We start from the raw sequence: 18,925 nt of genomic DNA, 5'->3' as shown, positions 1-18,925 counted from the left end.
AAAAATCCTCCCCCTTCGCAAATGACCCCCCCAATACCATCCCCTATGACATTTTATAACTAAATGTGTAAAATTTCTACTTTATATTAACAGTACAGGCAATGATATTGCCCTTTCAACATTTGGCAAGTTGCGTGTTTACGAGTAGCCTGAGCAAAATAAAATCAAAGAAGTGGCGTACTATGACTATGAAACTGATCCCAGTGGGAAATTAGTCCTCTGCATTTGTCTCTAACTATGTAGGGGTAGTGATGGCCATGCCACTCTAGGGACTGACTGCAGTTCTACTGTAGCTTTTTTATTTATTTATTTATTTTTTTACAGTGTCCTGTCTGGCAATGTGGCAATAAGAATAATTGTCTTGATGCCAAAAAGAGCCCAACAGATTTTACTTTCACAAGTGGAACAGTACGGCAATTGCCATATTGCGCCACTTGTTTCATGCATATAAATTGCTTTATTATAATTATGCAGGGAGTTTTACAGTTTATATGGACACTGCGATGTAAATACAGCAGAAAAACAGAAGAAGAAAAAGGAAAAAAGAAAAAGTAAAAAAAGAGAAAAGATGAAAGAAAGAGGAGATAGAAAAGAGACAATGACAAAACATTTTCAGTCTGCTTCATCACCTGTAACGAGATGAAAAAAGAACACCACAACCGAAAGACATGGTACGAGACATACAATAAAGAGACACCTTGAAACTATCGCTGAAGTAGTATTATTAAGTCTGACATGTACTCTGTGTTACCTGAAGATATGAATGTGGGCTTTCCGAACTGGAAAACTTCTTGCTGCAAGGCAGCAATGCTATCCACTGCTTCACTGAGGAGCCCCGTGTGTCTTTATACCTTTTAATCCTTTAATTTTGGTGAAACAAAAGATTTCTTTTGGCAAATTCCCTTTTATTGCTGCCATATTACATTGGTTGTGTACTATACTTTGCAATATATAATCATTTAAAATAAAGTTTTCTTTCAAAGGATTGATATACCACAACCTTTGTGATGTAATGTACGTGGAGTTTAAAGTAACAAAAACTGGAAAAATGTTGAAGGGTTATTATTATGCCTTTGAGAAGTATATTACAAAATGATGGTTTGAACTGGTTTCTGAAATAAATAATTAGAGTCTCTAAGAACATGTAGTATTTCAATCTGAAAAACTCACACAAAGAGAAAGAACAATTAGGAGAAATTTATTGATACAATTAATTGCTTGCCTTACTTCCCATTCAAGGTTAATCATTTCAGGCAAAGTTTTAGTCCATATTCTGTGTTGCGACAAACGTCTGCACAAGACTATATGGTTTCTACCCCAGACCGTAAACGACCAACTCAGCTTTGTCATGTAAACTTACTGAAACCTTATTTTGGGCGCACTTTGGAAGAAAAAGTTGTGAAGGCATTTGCCTCTTCTGTGAAAGCAGACTTGAGCTACAGCAGGATTAGATGAGGATGTGCAGCACTTTGATGTGTATGTGGGTGGAGGTGCATTTCCTGTTGTGGTGTATTCAGATCATAACCCTTTGACCTTTTTGCACTCCTTACAGAGTCCAAATCAGCGGTTGATGCGATGGGCCTTATTCCTGCAACCTTACAACCTTGATATGCGGCACATTTGAGGCACTGAAAATGTGCTGGTTGATGCATTTTCTCGTGCCGTTGATGGACCAGACTAACAGAAAAATAGCTACAGAGGTCCTAGTTGGGATCCTCTGTTTTAAAGGGGGAGGTGTGACGCCTGCAGCGGGTTTCTGCCCTTTTCCTTACGGGGCTCTGGGGGCAGGCCTTCTGCAGGTGTTCTGTTTTGCCCTAATTGGTGCTTGTCTGCTTTAAAAGCTGTCATACAAGCAGCAGACAGGAGGCTTCTCCCTCTTTCCTCCTCAGAACCCCGTTTAGTTTGGTTTGTATCCTATGGTTGGGTTTTGTTAGTTTTGTTTGCATTGGCTTATTTCTGTTTAGTTATAGGTTTTGTATTAATCCATTTTTGATTTCCCATTTTATTTATCCCTTTTTCAGTTTTTTTTTGTTTCTTTAGTACAATTCAATACATTAAATTTCAGTTAATAAGAAAATCCTTGTGTGGTCTCCTTTAATGTTACCCCCATCAAACAAGCTTGGTGGACGTAACATTGTGGACAAGCAATTACTTTGTCTTTGGTGCTCAGACCTCGGCAGGAAACATAGCGCTGTATTTTGATAGATATGCATGAACAGGAGCAAAGAACAGGGATGTCCCGCCCCCCAGGCATGAAACTGGTGGTGGAGTGGAGATAGATGAAGTTGGTCAGTGTGTAGACTGCTGGTTAGGGAGACGGTATGCTGAGCTTTATGGGGAGATCCAGTGGACTGTGTGAGCTGATACTAGAGCTTCACTCAGGGACCTGGAAAATGGAAGTCCAGCTTGGATAACACAGGTTGCATGAACCTGTCCATGATGAGCAAGCATGAAGCGACAGTGGAGAGGAAAAAATTCCCCATTGGGAAGAAACCTCTGGCAGAACCAGGTTCAACATTGCAGTCTTCTGATGGACCGGTTAAGATGAGACAGGGAACGCAGCAAGAGTCCAGGAAGAAATTAAACTCTGATGAAGATTTTACTATGATGGCAGAGGAGGGGATGGAGGTTGGTTGAAACGGTGTCATCTGAATTCACACAGCGCATCCGCCGCCTGCGCACAGGAGCAGACAGGTGCGTATCGGAGGCCTTTTAAGATGAACTTTGGATGCTGATTGGCTTTCGTGGAGGTGTGGTTCAAAGCTGATTGGCTGTGTCGAAGGTGGATGTAGTAAAGCAATTTGTTTCTTCAGTTGAACTTCCAGCTAGGCTCCATATTTCTAAAATATGTTTTTATATATATATATATATATATATACAGTAAATACATAAAGTTATCCATGCTCCAGAGCAGAGGTTCTCAATGTGATGTGACAGTCTGGTGATCCCCTAAAAATTCAGATTAATTCATGCAAAATATTACATATGAAGGGAAATAATAATGTTAATTAATAAATTATATTTTTTATCACATTGAATTATTTATTTATCATTTGTTTAGAGTCAGACTATTGATTCCCAGAGTTGGGGTCGGGCTCACACTCGAGCAACCACCATGGGGTCTGGAGATCCACTACAGAAATTACAATTAAAAAGGTTAAAGCGCTTAAAGACATAAAAACATCACTTAGAAATAAAAAAAACCAACTACTTTGGTCGATGTCATTACACCTGTGGTTTTCTTGTAAAAGAAATGTAAAAACTTTAGTCAAACCCAGGCACCACTTTGTGGGTCAGAAGCTGAAAAGGTTGAAAGCCTCTGCTCTTGTTGAACAAATAAGATTTAACTTCTCACTATTTGCTCACCAATATAAACAAACAACAAAGTCACATCACCATGAAAAAAATAAATAATAAAGACCAAAAAGAAGAGAAAAGAACAACATCTTTTGTATATGTCGTTGTAACTAAGTGTGAAAAAATAAGTTTCTTAAAAATCCTTCTATGTTGCTTTGTTTTCTAACGTAGGCACAATCATGTAATCAGAGAGAGCTTTTATTTTGAAAGGACGGCCATGCTGAATATACAACCTCTTCAGAGCTGGAGCCAAAGATCAACCACAAGCTGCAAAACTATGTGAAAAAAAGATCTGTAAAGACGTTTTAACAATGAGGCGACGCTTTCTGATGGTAAGCACTGCTGACTCATTAGCAAACCTCTTCATGCTCCACCTTAGGACAATCTGTCACTGGAATTACTATTTCATACAAAGTTAAACTATACAGCACAACTTAACTTAAATAAACTGCATTGCTATGAAAGGTTTTACATCTTGTTTTAATTAAATAAGAGAGACCTACATAATAAAGAAAAGTCTTACAGCCCAGAGCAATGTTCCCTTTTCACCTGGTTAGTTTTTTTTTAACTCCTGTCTTCATTAACTATCCAGCAGCTGGTTATGGTGGAGTTTGTACATAAGCGGCTGTAAATGTACTGCCTCAAGTAAACGAATCGCTTTGTTGATTGTGAAGTCATGCCTTTTTTGGAGTTTGTAGCTGGGAGCATTTCAGGTAAAAACAACATTAGTGAAGTCTCTGAAAACAGAAACACAGATTGATGCTTGAACGTCTGGAATTAAAACTTCTCCTCGATGGTTTTTGCAGGTGCAGTGGGGATTGCACTTGGACATCCGTTGGACACAGTGAAGGTGACGCGGTGCTCAGAAACCTCCACATATGTAATCCTGTGTAAATCATAAAACATCTTGTTTTGCTTGTAGGTGCGTCTGCAAGCAAAGTCTGTGTATAAAGGGATGTTTGACTGTGTGGCTAAAACATACTTGAATGAAGGAGTAGGTGACACATCCTCACTTGTTTTAATAATAAACCTTTAAGCATAAGCCCTTTGACTATTCTGTATCTTATCTGTACTCCAGCTCCGTGGATTTTTCAAAGGCATGTCCTTTCCTGTTCTGACCACTGGCCTGGCCAACTCCATCGTCTTTGGCTCTTACAGCAATGCTTTACATTACATCTCTCAGTCTGACTGCAATATCCGCAGCCCCTGCAAACAAGCCTCTTCTGTGCAAGTCTTCACTGCGGGCTGCATCTCAGGCGTTGTGCAGGTATGGTCCCTTTAGAATCAGTGGTTTTCACACAAACTTCTATTTGCTAATATACCCAGCGTGTATTGGTATGGCTTTGATTCTGTGGTGCTTTGGCCTCAGAGTGAATGTTTTTCATTTAACAGTCAGTGGTAACAGCAGGGTAATTGTGATATATCTTTGATGTATCTTATGATAATTTGAGAGATTTAAAAGAAAGGAGAAAAAGTCATTTAGCATTTAAGTTAATGTTCTATTGAAGTCATAAAACCTAGCAAGAGAAGATTATTGGATCAGTTTCCCTTGTTTTTTTATATAAGATAACAAGACATACATAAGAACAATCTCAAGTGCTAAACCTCCAAATCTAATTGAGACATTGACCAATAGTCCTCAACAGACCTCATCATTGCCTCTTAGGTTCCAGAATAAGTTACTTTACATATTTATTTTTCCTTGGATAGACTGAGGTGTTGAGTACCAACATCAATTTCTTCTTACCTGCTGGGAAAGTGGTGATGTTTTGGTCAATGAGGAGGTATTATTGTTGCCTTCCTTTCCTAGAAAGTAAAGTTAGTAGTTCCCTAATCTATGTCTGACAGACTTCTCGCCTACTAGTCTGGAATATTCCAGACTAGTGGATTGATATGATTCCACAGCTGAGCGGTTCTGTTGTCATGTATCTGCCCAGACCCTGTGCTTGAAAAATGTCTGAAGACTGTTTAATATGGTGAGGCAGGGGCTTCTACTCTAAGTTCCTGCAAGATCAGCAAATTCCCTGCATCTTTTCTGCATGTCTTAAACTGGCAAATAGTTCCAAATCTATACATCCATTTGTTAAAATGTCGCTATGATGTTCTTTTTTTTCGGGGATGGCATAGTTTTACATCAGATTGAACACAGTACTTAGCTCTTAAAAGCCTGAAGTTTGGGATGAAACAAGTTTCTCAAGGGAATCAATGGAAGACATTTTTGTTGTGGGTCATTCTTAATGGTGAGACGAGTGAGAACTGGAGGGCAGTAAATGTGGTTTTCGGTTGTTCTTTTACCTCCTGGATGAGTCTTTTATGGTCTCATGGAGCAGCCCGGTTCAACGTCTCAAACTTATAAAATGACATTTCTGCTTAAGTGGCTTTTAGTTATTTAAGCTGTAAAACAGACCTGATGATCAGATTTCTCTGTACCGCCATCAAATATGAGTCAAAAACGTCTTTTTGTTGAAAAAAAAAAGGCAAAACTTTAAAAAAACAAAGCTTTAAAACTATGCCACTCAAAAAGTTGTGGTGTCATAACTAAGAGATACATCAAAACTTTAAATTATCTACCAGAGGGAATCAATTTGATGAGTTTTCAGATAGCTGCTGACCACATCCATTTAATGTTATTTTATCAGAGTATTCCCCATCTAGCTCTAAGTAGCCCAAAAAGAGGATTTTTGATCCATCATAAATATTGTTTTACTTACCTTCAGATGGCAGCAAACCGCCATTACCAAAGCATTGAAGTTATATTAGTGCTATGCAAAAGGTCCGGACAGAGATAAACTGAGTAAATACTAAAAGCATTTATTGTAATATTGATTCCATCGTTGGACGTTTAGCATTGTTGATCCGTCCCATTTCCAAATACTGAAGGAGAAAAGGAAGGAGATCACTGAGAGCGAACAGGATGTTTTTGCACAGGACACTGTGTTGGCCGCCCTGCTCTGCAACTCTGCACAATGTTTCCTTCCCAATCTTTACTCTGTTCACAAAGGATTCCTGTTTGCTACAGCCTTTCAAACACAGGTCTCTCTTTTAACAGTTGGACATCAGTGTTGCAGAGAACAGTACGGGGTGGGACAGCTAAAAGTGGAACACACTGCAAAAACCATCTAGAAATAAGTCAACTTTTTTAAATTAAGTGTATGCCTTAAATTTGGGCAGGTAAAAAAGAGGATCTGCCAATGCAATGAGTATTTCTACTCTTAAAATAAGACAATTATATAAAATGCACTTAAAATAAGACAATGCAATTATAAGACAATGCAATTATTTTTTTCCTATTTTAAATGTAAATTGTCTTGTTCCACTGGAAAAGTTTCTCACTTTCCTCCTCAATTTGAGACAAAAATAATTTATTTTAAGAAAAAAATAGTTTATCTCAATTTCATTTTTTTTCCAGTGCATAGCATCGTTCACTCTGAATGGACTTTTTTTTTTTTTATGAAACCTGGAGTAGCAGCTGCACTACTAGACATACTGCTTTAAAACAAGCAAAAATATCTGATAAGAATGTATTTAGAAGTTTATTTAAGATCAGTTTGATCTTAAATAAAGAAAACCTCCAAATGCATTTTATATCTAACAAAGTGAGAAGTATGTGTTAACATAAGGCCAGATTGGTTTGAGGCTATTTTTTCAGTAACAATGAAATTTATCTGAAATCTGCATTTTGTATTAACTCTGATAACAATGAAGAGAGGCATTTAAGTGCAACAAAAGAGAAAAGAGAAATAACCAAAGAGGAGATTAAAGTTTTTCATGTCTTGTTATAAGAACAAATGTTTAAAATATATCTATGTAATTTTAAAATAATTAGAGTTGACTAATACTTTATGATCCTGTGCCTCCAGGTGCTGGTTTGTGCTCCAATTGATCTGGTGAAGGTGCGTCTGCAGGGTCAAACTGCTGCTGAGCGCTACCGTGGACCCATACACTGCGTAGCTGTCATACTGAAGGAGAAGGGTCTAAAGGGTCTGTACAAAGGAGGGGTGGCTATGGCTCTGAGGGATGTACCCTGTTATGGACTCTATTTCCTCCCTTATGAGGTCATCCGCAAAACCCTGACTGAGACTGGAGAGGAGCCAGGTCAGTCTGAGATTCCTGATGCAAGAACTCACGTCTAAGAATCTTTTTTGAACATACTAGAGCAAACTTTAATTTCATAATCTTACCTAGCACTAAGACACCCCTGCCACTAGTTGGAAATACACAACTATTATACAGCCTTTCTGCACCAACCAAAGCAGAACAACGAGATATGCTTTCCAGAGCCGTATAATAATAGAAATTGAAACACATCATCTTTGTTACTGTAGGATGTCTGGATAAATTGTATCGTAACACACATATTGTGATATGTATCATATTGCAAAATTTTTGCCAATTCATAACCCTACAAGCTACAAATACGTGACTGAAAGTATTGTTTTGTAACCAAACCAAACTTCCAAATCAAATATGACTTAGACAGATCTATTTTGTCCTTATGTATACACGAGTGTAAACAAAAAGACATTTCGTTTGAAACAGCTCTAGACAATTTCATTTTCAAATGCAGCCTTGAAAACAGTAATAAATACATAAAAAATAGTAATATAAGAATATGACTGTATATTTACAGTTCTAACATACTTTTTTTTCTTTAAATAAAATAACCCATTTTTCACAACATTCAGCAGTCTAATGGCAGTGGGGAAGAAACTGTTATGGAATCTGCTGGAACTGCATATGGCTGCCAGCTTTATAATAAAAATGGAACTTATCTTTCACAGACCTTAGTTTTAAGGAAAATTTAGAAAATGTATTTTAAAGCTTATTTGTATAAAATGTGGAAAAACACCCCCCAAAAGTATCATTTAACACACTACAGTACAGTAACTGATTTTCATAATAATTCCTAATGTTTTGTGTTTCCTCAGGTACCTTTGCAATACTTATGGCGGGGGGCGTAGCAGGTGTAGTGACCTGGGCATGCGCCACACCCATGGACGTCATAAAGGCTCGGCTCCAAATGTCTGGAGCTGGCGGTCGGCACTATAGCGGCGTCCTGCACTGCATAAGAGTCAGCTTAAAGGACGAAGGAGTCAGAGTCTTCTTCAAGGGTCTTCTACTGAACAGTGTCAGGGCTTTCCCTGTCAACGCCGTCACCTTCCTCACCTACGAGAGTCTGCTGAAGATTTTCCGTTCACCTAGTAAATAGAAGCATCTTCGCTAGTAAAAAAGGACTTTGTTTTTCAAAAAGGAAGCAAGAAAGTTAACTTTAAGTCTAACAGTTTCCAGGTTACATTTCATTCATTGACAAATAATAACAAAATGAGTTCCAATACCTCCTGTTCCCTTATGTTTGTACAGAAAAATCAGCTCATTACTCAAATTCTGAACGCAGAACCATCAAATTACCAAAACTTGCTTTTATTTAAGTACATATATGATCTGATTAAGGATACACAAATAAAAGTAGTTCGACTAAACCTAAAAGCCTCAACAGCCTAACAGAGAAACCACATTTTTATTACAATACTCTTTCAACACCAATATAGCATACATCATTAGATTTTCTGCTAAGCTAGGGTGCTTCTGTGATAGATGAGAGCTGCTGACATTAGCTTCCCAACTTTAATGCCACACTGTCATAATTTATTCTAGTACTACTGAAATATTTTAGCTAAGATCCTATAATGGGACTATCTGATGTCATGTTATGTTATGCAATTTTTTTAACAACCTACAAACTTTAAGCTTTTAAGATTTATTTTCTAAGCACATATCTGCCTCAAATATGCTAGTTCTCCTTACAGGCTTGAATTATCTGTTAGACCACTCCTAATCCAAGGACATTTGAACATTTGCATTGCCTTTTTGTTAATGTTAAATCTATAAAGTGTTCTGTTTTAGCCTTGCTATATATATAAGGGTTTATTTCAAACTAGGAGAGTGAAAGATGTGAATTATTGCATTAACTTAATAAGTTTTATGACGTTCAAAGATGAAAATAGATTTCTCTTTAGTCAGATCTTCAACATAATACTTTTCTGCACTACAGGCACAATTTTTATTCTGTATCATTTAATGATCTTATGAAGGGTTACCATTGTTATAGCTTCCCTTTCCCCAATTGTTTTTCAGAAAATGTCAGAAAAACAGCATTTTTACATTGTTTATTAAATAATGATTGGATTTTGATGTTGATGGGTTTTTGAAAAAACCATTGAGGTGTCAGCAGCAGTGCTTCTCTTACTAAGGTGTCAGGAATAGGGTTGTTGAAAGATAATTTATATGTCTACAGATACTCGAAAACTTCTGATTACATTATATTTATTCCTAAACTTGTGCCAGAAATATGATTTTATTACTTTTTAGAGTGTTTTAAATAAAAGACAAAACTCTCTGGAAAAGGAAGCCAAATGGGCCTTTAAACCAAGAGGAAATCCGTCTCTTAAATCAATCCCAATTCTGCCGCGCCACGTAAAGGAACCTTTTTAAATTTTCTCACATTACAGCCACATGTAATATTATCTAAATGATCAACAAAAAGGAGTTTATATTTAATAGGCTGGAGGTAAATTATTAGTTTTCAATCAAACAAACAAGAGTATCTGTCTATCGGACATGTTTCACCATAGTTTGTTCCCAAGTGGCCAAGCTTGACCAGACTAAATAGAGAAAAACTTCAATATTCAATTCTTGTTCTCAGTTGCATTTATTTTTTTGATGTTGAATGTACATTACATCCACACATAGATATATATTATTATGTAGTTCCTGCAGAGGGCCTATAGCCATTATTATTTTTGAAAAACTTCCAAGATTGGTCCATATTTAGCCAAATCTGTCTCCCTATAGAAGAAGTCACAGATTAGCGGATCAGGGGCCAGATCCGGACCCAACCTGATTTAAAACATTTATAAATTACTGCATGTTGTCCGACAAGTGTCTAACTTCACTTGCGCTGCTTCTCCTGGTAATATGGTAAAGCCCTGCGGAGCGTCCTTTAAAGTACTTTCAGACACAGCAGGCGGAGGGAAAGGAGAAGACGATGAGAAAACGAAAGCAGAGAAAGTGTGGAATGGAACTAGTAAAAAGTGAAATGGTGTGCTCAAAGACAACCCTGCACATTTTAAGTATGTTTGGCTTAACCTGCTGCTGTGAAGCAGGATTCTCCACCATGAACATAATTAAAAATAAATATGGATCCAGGCTCAAAATAAGCACCTTGAAAGGTGCTTTAGAATGGCTTTGTCTTCATTCAAACCCAGGTTTAAAGCCTTGCAGGGCAGCCTGAAGCCCACTGCTCTCATTAAGCCAGAAAAAAGAAATAAAAAAATAAAAAAAACGGTCACTTCAGGTGTTTTATAAAATATGTGAATCGGGAAATTGTCTATATACAAAACTGAAAGAATATTGTTCTCTACTTAAAAAAACACTTTAGATTTAAAAATGTAAAAATGTTCACCTTTTTAAAATATTTCTTTATTTGAAAATTCATTATATAACATGGATGCATAAACACCTCATTTTATTTCAGTGTTATATTCTGTTTAAATTAATAGATTATAATTAAAAATGTCTCTGGACCTTTACTGGTTGTTGTATTTCTTTATTCGGACCCCTGCCCTATAGTCTGAGACCTGCTCCACTGTCTCCAGTTAGTGAACACATCCCCCCAGCATTATACTGCCAGTACTATGTTCCAACATCGGGATGGTGTATCCAAGGTGATGTTTGTTTTTCATGCACACTAGCTTTTAAAGAAGGTCAAATGACATAATTCAGATTTTTGTCTAAAATCCTTTTTAATATTGCTTTTTTTTTTATTCTCCATAAATGCCAGACTGGATTTTATAGAAATTATGTTCTTGCTTTTTTCAAGAGCAAGAACACAATTCTTACTTAATTCTATAATGGATTAAAATGTGGAGTTACCATCTGGGCTCTCCGGTCTAAACAGTGCATAACACTGCAGATAGAGCAGTTCCTTTGCATTTAAACCTCATATAAGCTTGGCTCGTATCACATGACAAGAGAGCACTATACATCTTTCAGTAAAGAATACGTTTAAGGCTGTAATTAGACAGTCCATGTTTCTTTAAAATTATGGGTTTAACATATCTGTCCTATGTTTGGCTGTACCCAAAACCATGGAGCATTTCCACTAAACTTTATTTTATCTTTAAATATACTACCTGTTTAAACAGAGGAAAGAAAATTATTTTTCTGCAAACATATTCTCCAATTACCATGAGCATGTTGGCTGCTCCACAGAGCATTTTGAAATGCTCATAACAGAAGATAATCTTTTATGAACCAACTTTTTCCAAAACACATCTGTAGTGCTCTTTGGTCCCCACGATGCTGTTTGGTCTCCAGCATCTCTCGTTCTCTAACAAACCTTTCCTGCCCTCACAGAACAGCTGTATTTACACACAGGTGGACTATATATACATTAGGTATATTTGGAGTTATAAAAGCAAAGGAGGCTGAATATAGATAAATAAAACCCTTTTCAGGTTTGTGCTTTATGTTGCTCCTAATAAAAGACATTGCCAGTTGGTATTTTTTTTTAGAATAGTATCACTGAGATTAAGTTACTAAGGCAATGAAAGGGACCTCTGTAATAATAAACCACTCTATGCTCTAATTTCTGCGCCATGCAATCATTGCACCTTTTACCAACGCAGGCTGTAGATTTCATCTAAGCTGCTGCGGCCGAGAAACTCAAACCAAATAAACGACAGAGCAAACCCGCTGCAGGAAGGATTTGTTTTTTATTTTTCCATGGAGGACAAAACATTATTATATCCACAGTGATATATTTACATTAGAGTAGAAAACCTCTTATCGCTTCATCACAGTTTACAATTAGTTATTCATTGTAAGCAAATCAGTTTTGAACAAAAAAAAAAAAAACAGCTGTTTATGCGCACACATGTGAAAATATAACAAAAAGCAGCGATGAGAGGGTTTAACGTCAATAAAAAATGTTTACGTTCAAGTCAGTCAGCTCTTAATGTAAATCTGAGCACAAGTTGCATTTTTAGTCACAGAACCTCATTAAAGAGTATAAAAAATATGATTAATAAAATACATATTATACAAGACCCTTAATTTGTGTGCAGACACTACAGCCAACATGACTGTGGTCAGAATGTATGTTTGTAATTTTTCTTACAGTAAGTTAAAGAGAAAAAATAAACACACTTACATGACAGAAGCATTCCTAGAATGCAAATCATGGCTCTCTAATTTCACATTTCCTTTAAATGTGTCAAAGCAGGAAAAAACTATTAACAAAAAAAAAAAGAAATGAGGCATCAAATATTTCTTTTACACATCAAAACTCCAAATGAGCTTTATGTTGCATCAGGTGGCGTGGCAGAGGCTGCACCACCTGCAACAGTTTAAATGGTGCAGCCGTGGCGCGTCTAGCAGCAGCTGTACCACAGAAGAACCGAGCAGCAATTCCCTGAGTTTACAACTTTAAAATGCACGCATACAAAAAAAAAGGAACAAAGAAGTGTGGTAAGGAAATACTTTTCGTCTAGTTCCACAGGAATGCAGATAGCTTCGCCTGACAGGTGGCGCAGGTTAACCTCATCTCCATAAAGACTGTCTTTAACTGGAATGTGAGGCTTTTAATCCTCACTTTGGCTGTGAGGGTTGGAAATCCTGGTCCCGCAGCAATGGTTTGTTGCTCTGTTCAGCAGCCATGGCCTGCAGGGTCTCCCTCTGGAACTGACGCGCTTTGTTGTACAAGAAGACTCCGATGAAGACGAGGACCGTGCCGGTGGCGCTGAGGATAGTGATCTGGTTGCTGAACACGATGACGCTCAGCCAAACCGACAGCGCATGTTTTACGGTGCTGGCGACACTGAGGAGGGGAGAGAGATGTTACTGCTGGTTTTTAAATGTCAAGCACAGCTACTACAGTTTCACACAGAGTAACGGCCGATATAAACAGCTTTATGTTTAAATCTGACTCCTGAAACCATTAGGGACAGATATGAACATTTTGGCTGATAGCTATGGAGGGAATTTTTATTTTTATTGCAAGCAAAGAACATGTTTTGTAAATCGACTTAAAATTCTTTCAATTAAATTCTGTAGTTTTTATTAATTTGAAAAAATGTATTTGTTTCACTTCCAGGGCATGCAATCCTCTGGACGGGGAAATGACGACACATTTCTTCCTGTCTGCATGGGTATATACACACAGTCCAAGGAAAATGTTTGGGCATCCCATTAATCTTAATTCATTTCTAAATATTTGGGTGTTTGCAACAGCTTGTTCCGTTTGATATATGTAATAACTGATGGACAGTAATATTTCAGTATTGAATTGAGGCTTATTGGACAAATAGAAAATATGTAATAAGCATTAAAACTAAATTTCACAGGTATTTTAAAATGGAAAAAAAACAAAAGAACAAAAAGAAAAACAAATAAGATGAATAAAAAAAAGAAATAGAAAAAATAAGGGGAGACAGTGTTATAAAATGTCTGAGAAACTAAAATGGTCACAAAAGCTTTTTATCTACTTAACTCAGGCAGCTGCCTCTGTCTGATTCGGTGGGAAAACATAAACTAGGGCTGCATCTAATCATTCTTTTGCTAATCGATTAATCTGTTGATCATTTTTACGATTAATTGATTAATAATCAGATCGCAAAAGGTTCCTTAAAAACAATTTTTTAAAAGAATTAAACCAGGTCAAACTAAATCTTTTCTACTTGAGGAGTCCTGGATAGAGCATATTGACAGATAAAAAATTTATTTTTATTTTAAATGCAAAATATGTAGATATATTTTTTTACAATTTTGGTATAATTTCTGCTCTAATTGGGTCGCTCTGTCAACTAAAGGCATATTTTAGAGTCTCTACTCTCATTTAATAATTCATCAATTACTAAATTAGTCGACGATTATTTAAATAATCAATTAATCACAGTTATTCAAATTAAATATAAAACTAAGATAAAATAATACAGTAAATCTTTATGCATATAGCAGATTTCAAGACAGTGCTTCAACAAACAAAACAAACCAAACAAATAAGGAAAAAGCCGATTAAAAAAAAAGATGCATCTTTATTTGGCCTTCAAAAGAAGTCAATGACGCTTTTATTTAAGCATGTGAAGAGCACATTAATAAAATCTTATTAATTGATAATAATTTTATTAATAAGTAATAAAATCTTAATTCATGAATTAAGATTCCCACTTCTGGACGAGAGACAACAGGACTAAATATTTTGTAGATGGTAGAAACAGGAAGGTTGTAAATATTCTGACAGCTGCCATGCAGATTGCAGCTGATGTGCAGGTTTGTTGATTAGCGATAGCAAAGACAGGGAGCTGACAGTATCGGCACAATCCTGTGGAAAACGCCTTTGAAATCTGCTGACTCATCAAAAACACAACGAATTTAAAGTGAGGAAGTGATTTCAATAGATGGATCCCCCTTTAATCTGGATTAAAAAAATAGCACCATCGTCTGCTGATCTCTTTATTAGGAGGTATTTTTGTTATGAGTGTAAAAAGAGATCATTGTTTTTATTTATTTTTACCTTGTATCTGCTTAACTGTTACAAAGAGATTCAGTTTTATCGCGGGTTTGGTTCTTTAAGCTTGTTTGCTCCTGTTACCTTTCAACCCAAAGGTAATGAATGACCGCAACCACAAGCATGACAGTTTAACAGATGGTTTATTATGTTAAAACTCTTAAACCAGCAGAACCAGTTACCATTCTTTTTATTTTCTTTCTTTTCTCTTTGTTAAAATGTGGCAGTGTGGATTATTGGGATTAAGACTGCAGTGCACATTAGATAAATGTGGGCTTGGTATCTCAGGATTATTCTTGAACTCTATTTGGACTTTGGTGTGCAGAAGATAACGGTGATAGCAGGTTTATCTCATGAAGTAGGCTAAATAGTGTTGTGAATTCACTGCAGTATTTGCTCCAAGACAACATTTAAGTGGATCCAAACCGAGATGGTTCTGGGTCCGTTACCTGAAAGTGACGGGGGAAATGCGCCCCATCAAGGCGTAGGCGGTGACGCTCTGCAGGTGGAACAGGCCGCCGTCAAACAGCAGCAACAAGATAATGTCCTGACTGAACAAGAACCTCTGCCCTCCTTTTCCCACAGCTGGAAAATCCTGGAAGGAAGGAAACAAAGAGCAGCGGCCTTCAACTCCCAGATGCTGAATATAACAGAAATTAAAGCATTTTTATTTTAGCTTTGGATTAGAAAACACAGCTGGCCTTCTTATCTTCTTATTATCAGCAGAGGACCTTGGTTGGTACCAATGTGTGCCAGACGCTGCCTTGCAGATTATATCTTGAAGGTTGATTTATTTAATTTTTTTAACAGTAAAAACACAAACTTAAGAGTCAACTTGTGTTCAGTTTAGTGTAAATTTTGCTTTTCTTTTTAGAGGAGGAGAGACGGGGGTAAAAATCTCAAGCGGATGGCGGTGGATGCAGCATCAGATGTTTTGGGGGGATGTAATTTGATAAGATGTGGATGTCTGAGGGTTATGAATCCTTTGGCATGTTTTTAGATAACTACTGGCTTTAGCTTAACGTGGCCGTTTAATGTTTATTTAGCTAGAACAACATTTCAGATCAGAGGTTTTGAGTGTTTACCTACCAGCAGGAACACCCAGGCAGGGATCAGCATAATGACTGCTGCTGCGCTGGTGTAAAACTGCAGCTCTGGGGGGCTGAAAAGATGCTTCTTTAGAGTCTTAAGCACACAAATACAAAAGATTTAGACAATTTTTTATTTGTTTTACCTGAATCTGTACGTGTCTCCGCTCAGCAGCTTCTTGGAGAAAACGTTCTGCAGGCTGGGGTCAAGAAAAGCGCAGTTAGTTAAAGGTTACGGCGTGCTGAGGATGGGAGCGATGGCCGAGGTACAGACCAGTCCATGATGTTGGTGGAGAGCGCGGCGGAGAAGCCGAGCATGTTGAAGCTGATCTCTGAGGCTGTGCAGAGGGCCAGGCCGGCCATGACAGGAAACAGGGACAGGTTTACCCAGAGGCCTGCAGGTCGGACAACAAACAGAAACAATTACATGAATGATTCAGGGCTGCTGTCAACATGACACCAGTGAGCCGATTCCTCCTGGCTGCTCCACTGGTGTGACCAGATAGAGACTCGTATTGAAGGTTTTTGCCCTACAGCTCCGGGTCATGAGATCATCTAGCATAGAGACGCAGGTCTACCTCAGTTTAAATCTTTAAATTATCAGATGTTTGGTTTATATCTTCGTAATATGAGGCCAAACCAATGAAATCTGATCTGCTACTTAACCAAACCAAGCTAAAAATACAGCTTTAACTGCCGTTAAAGCACGTCTGCTCACCCGTATATTCTCCAAGGATCAACCTGGACATGATTACAGTAAATATGGGCGCCGAGCTTTTCACCGTCTCAGCGAACGACACCGCCACGTTCTTCAAACTCACTAATCCCAGAACCACAGTGGTGAACCTAAAAGAGCACACACAAGGAATTTTTGTCAAGTCAGATTTTTTTTTCCTCCAAACGGCTGATTCAGCATCAGCTGCTGCATAATAGTTGATGTGGTTTGAAGGGCGAGCACCTCATCAGCCCAACAAACAGCATGATCATGATGAAGTTGGCTGGGTACTCAGATCTGGATTTGTGCTTGTAGAGGCAGCAGGGAATGAACATCTTCAGGCAGCCTATGATGGTGGTGGACATCATCTGAACCGCACCTAAAGGGGAGGCAAGGAGAAATGAACAAATAAATAAATAGACGCTAGTGAAGCTGTTAGTTTAAACAAACAGTGCCAGACAGCAACTTTATAATATACGTCTGACACTTTAAAGGGCTTTACAGGAGAAAGCTCCTCATAACCTCGAAGGTGTTTCATATTTATTCAAATTACAGCAACAAAATGCTGTGTTTTGTTTGTTTTCTCTCCATCTTTACGACATCCAGATCGGCTCACCTTGTATGAAGAAAGTCATCTTTAACAGAAAGCTGCAGTTTGTCACAGGAAGGTGATAAATCAGCGAGGAGCAAAACTGGACCTTCTGGTTTAAAACCAGGGCCGTAACTAACGATTATTTGATTGATCCATTAATAATCGGACAGCGAAAGGTTCCTGAAAGAAGATTTTATAAAGAATTAAAACAGGTGAAACTAAAACTTTTTTGACTTGTTGAGTTCTGAATCAAACATATCGACAGGAAAAAATATCTTTTTATCTAAAATGCAAAATATTAATATTTTTTTTTCTACAATTTTTGTACAATAACTGCTCTAAGTAGGTTACTGTCAGCTAAAGGATTTTTTTTCCTATACTCCAATTAAGGATTAATCAATTACTAAATTAGTTGACGATTATTTCAATAATCACGATTAATCTGCCCTACTTACAAGCTTAACAGCATTATGCTTGTGCGGATAATTAAGGGCAGATTCTACTTCTGCAACCGCACACATCAAATGTCGCTTGCGTCTGGTTGTGAACCAGTTTTGCTGGTATTCTTTTGCACCGTCAGTCTGGAATTTCTAGGGACGCACAGCAGTTTCTCGCCAAAGCGCTAGAGGGAGCCTACTGGAGAACTTGCAAGAACTTCGGCGGATGGTCACAAGAACTTTGTTTTGGCAGAGACTTTGGCATCTTTATATAATTTGTCTGATGCATTGTACAAGTGGTTGTACTTCCGAACCTCCTCAATTAACCTTTTGTCGTAGTTGTCCATTGTAGTTGTTCCTCGGTTTTTAAAAATGGAGCGCCCCGGCACCGAATCGAGAAGGACGACCACACAGACAGTCGAAATTGTAATTGAAATGTATTTGAAAGTTAAGGAACTTTAAGTTTAGTTACTTGTTCATTTAACTTTAATGACTTTGTGGGTTTGATTCACAGCGGTTTGCTTAGTGTTGTACAGTTTATCATTTCCTTTAAGTGGAACTAATTTATGTAAGCTAACATGGTAAATGGTAAATGGCATGTACTTATATAGCACCTTTATTCAAGTCAGGAGACTTGACCAAAGTGCTTTACACTACATTCATTTACCCATTCACGCACAAACTCACGCAGCGGGGCTGCCGTACACTGGCGCCACCGGGCCCTCTGACCACCAGAGGTAGACAATGCAGGTGAAGTGTCTTGCCCAAGGACACGACGACACTGAAAGTCGGAGTCAGGGCTTGAACCGTCAACCCTTCGATTTCAGGACAAACTCCTACATCCAACGCCACTGTCGCCCCATACAAATCAGTATTTATTTTTCTTCTTTTGGGTTTGTTTAAAGGTTTTTACCTGCTTCTGGACCAATTGTAAATATATCCTGACACTCACTAAATAATTGGAGGATAAAAGGAAGAAAACTGTGTTCAATCCTTTGAGTAAAACCCTGTTCAACAAAGTCTGCATCAATTTATCCATCCCTTTTCAAGTCGGGAAGCTGCATAAGATAGAAGAGAACTTGACAACTTCTGTAAACACAGAGCACCCTGGCCTGTAACGTCATTGCTTTCTCTATTGCGCATGTGAGACGCTTGCGTTGTATAAATGCA

General features: G+C 37.7%; 2 protein-coding genes across 2 annotated transcripts in view; one reads left to right on the top strand and one right to left on the bottom strand.

Annotated features, from left to right (window-relative positions):
* The first annotated feature begins 3,948 nt into the window (after nucleotides 1-3,948).
* slc25a45 (solute carrier family 25 member 45) lies at nucleotides 3,949-9,211 on the top strand. Its single transcript, XM_015398266.1, has 6 exons — nucleotides 3,949-4,070; nucleotides 4,164-4,207; nucleotides 4,280-4,351; nucleotides 4,436-4,624; nucleotides 7,218-7,452; nucleotides 8,286-9,211. Exons 1-6 carry the CDS (start codon nucleotides 4,034-4,036, stop codon nucleotides 8,564-8,566), a joined length of 858 nt encoding a protein of 285 aa, XP_015253752.1. The 5' UTR covers nucleotides 3,949-4,033; the 3' UTR covers nucleotides 8,567-9,211.
* Nucleotides 9,212-12,123: 2,912 nt separating this feature from the next.
* The window catches only part of slc35e2b (solute carrier family 35 member E2B), a 9,935-nt gene continuing 3,133 nt past the window's right edge, over nucleotides 12,124-18,925 (bottom strand). The window contains exons 3-9 of the mRNA XM_015398258.1: nucleotides 16,970-17,105; nucleotides 16,730-16,857; nucleotides 16,286-16,406; nucleotides 16,158-16,211; nucleotides 16,013-16,085; nucleotides 15,373-15,518; nucleotides 12,124-13,234 (exon numbers count right to left, since the gene is read on the bottom strand). Coding sequence (XP_015253744.1) covers nucleotides 13,006-13,234; nucleotides 15,373-15,518; nucleotides 16,013-16,085; nucleotides 16,158-16,211; nucleotides 16,286-16,406; nucleotides 16,730-16,857; nucleotides 16,970-17,105 — 887 coding nt within the window. The 3' untranslated portion in view covers nucleotides 12,124-13,005. The remainder of the gene's footprint in view (nucleotides 13,235-15,372; nucleotides 15,519-16,012; nucleotides 16,086-16,157; nucleotides 16,212-16,285; nucleotides 16,407-16,729; nucleotides 16,858-16,969; nucleotides 17,106-18,925) is intronic.

Source organism: Cyprinodon variegatus, unplaced genomic scaffold, assembly GCF_000732505.1.
Source record: "Cyprinodon variegatus isolate N-32 unplaced genomic scaffold, C_variegatus-1.0 Scaffold921, whole genome shotgun sequence".
NCBI classification, from domain to species: Eukaryota; Metazoa; Chordata; class Actinopteri; order Cyprinodontiformes; family Cyprinodontidae; genus Cyprinodon; species Cyprinodon variegatus.
The sequence above is the reverse complement of the archived record's forward strand: the minus strand, read 5'-3'. Positions and strand labels throughout refer to the sequence as shown.

Bases quoted from the DNA above. Each gene is read 5' to 3' on its own strand.
- slc25a45 (XM_015398266.1), top strand. From the start codon at position 4,034: ATGCCTTTTTTGGAGTTTGTAGCTGGGAGCATTTCAG. The intron at 4,071-4,163 runs GTAAAAACAACA...TGGTTTTTGCAG, and splicing joins TGTAGCTGGGAGCATTTCAG to GTGCAGTGGGGATTGCACTT. The intron at 7,453-8,285 runs GTCAGTCTGAGA...GTGTTTCCTCAG, and splicing joins TGAGACTGGAGAGGAGCCAG to GTACCTTTGCAATACTTATG.